This window comes from Eucyclogobius newberryi, unplaced genomic scaffold (assembly GCF_026437365.1).
Source record: "Eucyclogobius newberryi isolate DKJ021-1_F unplaced genomic scaffold, fEucNew1.0.hap1 SCAF_4, whole genome shotgun sequence".
Taxonomy (NCBI): Eukaryota; Metazoa; Chordata; class Actinopteri; order Gobiiformes; family Gobiidae; genus Eucyclogobius; species Eucyclogobius newberryi.
In genome coordinates, this window is record NW_027316056.1 from 39,317,671 (window position 1) to 39,323,670 (window position 6,000).

Sequence of the window (6,000 nt, forward strand, 5' to 3'; positions counted from 1 at the left end):
TTTGTTTTGTTTTGCCGAGTCCTGGTTCTGTTGCTGCTCCACTCTTCCTCCTCATCCTCAGTGTTTTTTTCCCCTCTGCTCCACTTGGGCCTTCTGTTCACCCCTTCCCGTGTCCCTGTCCTGATTTGGAAATGCCTTGGGCTTCAGCGAATGTTTGGTGGATACGCTCATGCTAGCGACGCCCGGCCAGTCGCACAGTAACGCAGCGCGGAAGGGCTAGAGGAAGTAGCACGTGTGCAGCTGCCGTGGCCTTTAACTGCCGCACATCTGAGCAAATGAATGTCGGTTTAACACTTTATTTGTAGCTCTCGTCCTTTCATCGAGGCTTTTTGGTTTTCAGAAACCTGTGAGGGCGCTAACTGCTTGTCTCCACGGAGATTAGGGCTGCGACGACTGGTTGACTATTAAATAATTGTGTTTGATCGAGTACAAAAGTACAAATGTTTAGGCTTTGAGACCGCCCGAAATGGCCAACAAACATATAAGACTAAAAACAACATAAATGATCGATTCAGTAGCGTTTGATGATCAAAAATCCAACTATTTTACACCAAAAGTACATTTTAAATAACTAAACAGACTCTAAAACAACATGTAAAAATAGCTTTTATAACAAAGACAGTGGCATTATGAGATCAGAATATTACATTTCATCAATAATACACGTTCTTTGTGAATATTCTGTATCTAGTCGTCACATTTAAACCTTTATTTGGTCGATAATGTTTCTAAAAGTATAAATTTTACAGTAGAAATAATATTTGGACAGGTCGGCTCGTTAGTTGCAGCCCTATAAACGAGTTATCATGAGTTATTATGGACGAAGCGCACATTAAAACAACAGTGAGGTGATATCACACTGATTACAACCTGCTACTGTAGCTCAGAGATCCGGTAATCATCATTATCATCTTCATCCACGTGGCCCCAGGGAGCCCTAACTAACTCAGCCAGAGCGCTCCCCCTGGTGGACACAGCGGAGAAAAAGCCATTCTCGCAGCCGCAGATAGTCTTCCAAATCAGCACAAGAATATTATTATTAACGCTTCATTGTGTTCCGTTGCTGGCCTTATTTTTAATTTTGATTTTTTTTTCACATTCTGACCATTTTCTGTCTTGAAATGGTTTGCCCGCACCAGCCATACTCTCTCCTTTATTTTCCTGATGTTTTGCTTTGTTTTGGCGAGGCACATGTGCGATGCATGACATAGGAACAGTTCATCTGCTCACAGGGAGGAGCTAACTGTGAGGGGAGGAGCTAACTGTGAGTGAAGGAAACAGAGGTTAGAGTATGTGACAGCAGGACATCATGGAGCGGTCAGGACCTTTGACCTTTGGGATGGAAGTGTGATCCCTCATTGGTCCAGGAACGGTCCAAAGGTCTGGACAAGGTCATTTTCAATCTCATGGACGTGGTTTTAGCAGCAGCATTTATGCTCCCGCCCAAAGGGAGGAGTTATAACTCTTGATCAGGGCTTGTTTAGGGCTGATCGACTAATCATGACAATTTGACAATAAAAAATAATCAAATTCGTATGTTGATCATCGTTATCTGGACTGTGGACACATACCAAAAGACCTTTTACAACAAAGACATTGGCATTATTAACTACAATGTAGAAAATAATAATAAATGATTTCAGATCTTTATATATGACTGATTAGCTGACTGGTCAACATAGAAGGCACTCAAATTCTGGTTTACAATCAGCAGTTCATTAAAAAAGCCACAAATCAACACATTTGAGGTAAATATATGTAGCCGTCTTTAACCCCCCCTCAGTCTACAACAGCCTCATAAGACCGTAGCATATCAAAGTTAATGAGGTCCTTGACAGCTCTGGGGGAGGTGGCCAGACCTCAACGGGCCTTGACGACCGAAGCTGTCAGACTTGTAAACAAGGGCAAGTTTCAGTTATAACTCCTCCCCTTTAGGCAGGACCAATCAGAGCTCAGGAGAGTATAACCGCAAGTTGTCAGAAGTATTGAAAATCAGATACTAATCAAGACGAAAACTAGTATCAAAACTAAACTCATTTGAAATTAAATGACATTAACAAGGCAAAATCGGACCTTTCCTGGACAATTTTAAAGCTTATTCTTTAGTATCGAAAATGAGTTTGAAACGTTAGCGTCCTGACAACACGAAATGCTGCCGCTCAAACCATTTCAGTTAGATTGAAAATGACTTGCGGGTGGAAGTGGAAACGTCTTGATTTCGGGATGAAACCGGGATGGACTGTATTCAAGTGTTGTGGGCTAAACCTGTCTACACTCTGCACGCTCTCTGTCTCCCTCTGCTGGTGCACTCTGTCCACGCGCTCCGCCTCGCTCGGCCGCCGCTGAAGATCGGAGGATGACGACGGGGAGGAAGAGGGTGCGTCACGCGGCGGTGTGCACGATAACCTGTACCGCGTTCACATGCCCAGCCTCTACAGCTGTGGCTCCAGCTACGGTAGTGAAGCTAGCCTGCCCGCCACCGCCCACACTGTCAGCAATGCCCCCGTCACTGAATACATGTGAGTTAGCACCCGCGCTGGCACAGGCTAGCAGGAGCACCCACTGCCCGCTGCAGGGTTAGCTTAGCCACACACTGCCTGCTAACGCACTCACTGTAGACAGGGTTCAGTGAAATGTCAGGTTTGGCTAGCAGGAGACAGAAGACGCTCTACATGCTACAGAGCACATTAGACTCTGGCAGTGGTTAGATCCTGTCAGAACCTGTCGGAGAGCGCAGATAAAAGCACTGGCACTAGAGACACAACACGAGCGCTCAGGTCCAGGAACCATGTGAGGTCCAGGAACCATGTGAGGTCCAGGAACCATGTGAGTTCCAGGAACCATGTGAGACGAGTCCAGCCTCTGCAGACACTAGTCACATGACAAGTGTTCATTTGGTTAAGCTAAGCGCATCTATGTTCCCTTAGCCCTGTTTCCTTAGCTCTATGGTCCCACAGCTCTATGTTCTCTTAGCTCTATGTTCTCTTAGCTCTATGTTCTCTTAGCTCTCTGTTCCCTTAGCTCTATGTTCTCTTAGCTCTATGTTCCCTTAGCTCTATGTTCTCTTAGCTCTATGTTCCCTTAGCTCTATGTTCTCTTAGCTCTATGTTCCCTTAGCTCTATGTTCTCTTAGCTCTATGTTCTCTTAGCTCTCTGTTCCCTTAGCTCTATGTTCTCTTAGCTCTATGTTCTCTTAGCTCTATGTTCTCTTAGCTCTCTGTTCCCTTAGCTCTATGTTCTCTTAGCTCTATGTTCTCTTAGCTCTATGTTCTCTTAGCTCTATGTTCTCTTAGCTCTATGTTCCCTTAGCTCTATGTTCTCTTAGCTCTATGTTCTCTTAGCTCTATGTTCCCTTAGCTCTATGTTCTCTTAGCTCTATGTTCCCTTAGCTCTATGTTCTCTTAGCTCTATGTTCTCTTAGCTCTATGTTCCCTTAGCTCTATGTTCTCTTAGCTCTATGTTCTCTTAGCTCTATGTTCTCTTAGCTCTATGTTCTCCTAGCTCTATGTTCCCTTAGCTCTATGTTCTCTTAGCTCTATGTTCTCTTAGCTCTATGTTCCCTTAGCTCTATGTTCTCTTAGCTCTATGTTCTCTTAGCTCTATGTTCTCTTAGCTCTATGTTCTCTTAGCTCTATGTTCCCTTAGCTCTATGTTCTCTTAGCTCTATGTTCTCTTAGCTCTATGTTCCCTTAGCTCTATGTTCTCTTAGCTCTATGTTCCCTTAGCTCTATGTTCTCTTAGCTCTATGTTCTCTTAGCTCTATGTTCTCCTAGCTCTATGTTCCCTTAGCTCTATGTTCTCTTAGCTCTATGTTCTCTTAGCTCTATGTTCCCTTAGCTCTATGTTCTCTTAGCTCTATGTTCTCTTAGCTCTATGTTCTCTTAGCTCTATGTTCCCTTAGCTCTATGTTCTCTTAGCTCTATGTTCTCTTAGCTCTATGTTCTCTTAGCTCTATGTTCTCTTAGCTCTATGTTCCCTTAACTCTATGTTCTCTTAGCTCTATGTTCTCTTAGCTCTATGTTCTCTTAGCTCTATGTTCTCTTAGCTCTATGTTCCCACGTTTCTGAGAAAACTCTAAAAAAGGGTCTACGTTCCCACAACCCTTTAAAGATAATATTCTGAAAGTGAATCCATAACCCTCCCCCTGGCTCCGCCCTGTATGTGAAATGTGAAATGTGTAGTTTAAGTCGTCATACGACTTAAACTACACATTTCACTAAAAGTAGTGAACGTTTTATTTAAGAATTTACCAAGAACGTTGCCTGTTTTTCCCCAGTTTGACAAAATTGGTTAAATGTATTTTACTTCCTGTCACAGTAGTAATGGTTTGACAACCTGATAATGCCTTTATTTTGTTAAATTATTGTTTGAAACGTCAGAAAAATGTGTCCATTGCATTTCTGATAGAACGTCACTCTTTGATGACATCATCATCTATCGCACCAAACAAAGTCATAATTATAAAAACATGAGAAACTGTCATCTGCACTTAAACTCTCCATCTCACCCTCTCACCAAACCGCCACGAGAAGGAATAATAAAGTCTAAGGAATAAAGTCTGGTGGTAATGTAACACTTGGATACCAACCGCCATAAAACAACAACAACAACAACAACAACAACAACAACAACAACAACAACCATCTAAAACCTCTAAAACCTCTAAAACCTCTAAAACCTCTGAACCAGAAACTAAGAGCTAACAATAACAAAAATCCCTAAAAGTTTGGAACATAAGAGCCTTTTTCTGCTGTGGGAGCACAGAGCCAATCAGAGCCAGTCAGAGCCAATCAGAGCCAGTCAGAGCCAATCAGAGCCAGTCAGAGCCAATCAGAGCCAATCTGAGCCAATCTGAGCCAGTCAGAGCCAGTCAGAGCCAGTCAGAGCCAGTCAGAACCAATCAGAGCCAATCAGAGCCAATCTGAGCCAGTCAGAGCCAGTCTGGGCCAGTCCAGTGCAGCTGTTAGCGTTGTTAGCGTTGTTAGCGTTGTTTGCGTTGTTTGCGTTGTTTGCGTTGTTAGCGTCGTTAGCGTTAGCTTATGGAGCAGGTTGTGTGTTGCAGTGCTAAGCGCCCTCAGGCTCATGCAGTAACCTCTGATTCTAACATGCAGGAGCCAGAACGCAAACTTTCAGAACCCTCGGTGTGAGAACACGCCCCTGATTGGCAGAGAGTCCCCTCCACCCTCTGTAAGTGCACACTCTGTAGAGCTCACACTCTGTAGAGCTCACACTCTGTAGAGCTCACTGCTCCACGCTCCTCCAACGCCCACACGGAGGGCGGGGCACTGGGCACTCGACAGACCTCACACTAGACCTCACACACACACACACACACATGCACACACACACACACACATACACATATATACACACACACACACACACACAAACACACATATATACACACACACACATATATACACACACACTCTCATACACTGTCACTCACACACACACACACAAACACACTCTCACACACTCACACACACACACACACACACACGCTCACACACACACACACACACACACACTCATACATCACACACACACAGACACTCACACACACAGACACACACACAGACACACACACACACACACACTCACAAACAAACAAACAGACACACACACACACACAGACACTCACACACACACACACAGACACACACACACACAGACACACACACACATACAGACACACACACACACACACACACAGACACACAGACACACAGACACACAGACACTCACACACACAGACACACACACACACACACAGACACAGACACACACACACTCACAAACAAACAAACAGACACACACACACACAGACACACACACACACACACATACAGACACACACACACACACACACACATACAGACACACACACACACACACACACACACACACACATACAGACACACACACACACACACACACACACAGACACACAGACACACACACACACACACACACACCCCGCCCAGCGCCCGCTCTGCC

General features: G+C 44.5%; 1 protein-coding gene across 3 annotated transcripts in view; it reads left to right on the forward strand.

Moving 5' to 3' along the window:
* ttyh3b (tweety family member 3b) overlaps positions 1–6,000 on the forward strand; it is a 55,160-nt gene that overhangs the window by 42,359 nt on the left and 6,801 nt on the right. Inside the window, exons 12-13 of one of the 3 annotated variants that reach the window (XM_072463322.1) lie at positions 2,349–2,519; positions 5,112–5,187. The exons of 1 other annotated variant lie outside the window; for it this stretch is intronic. In XM_072463322.1, the coding sequence (XP_072319423.1) occupies positions 2,349–2,519; positions 5,112–5,187 (247 nt within the window). The remainder of the gene's footprint in view (positions 1–2,348; positions 2,520–5,111; positions 5,188–6,000) is intronic. One more of the 3 variants, XM_072463323.1, reaches the window with a different exon arrangement.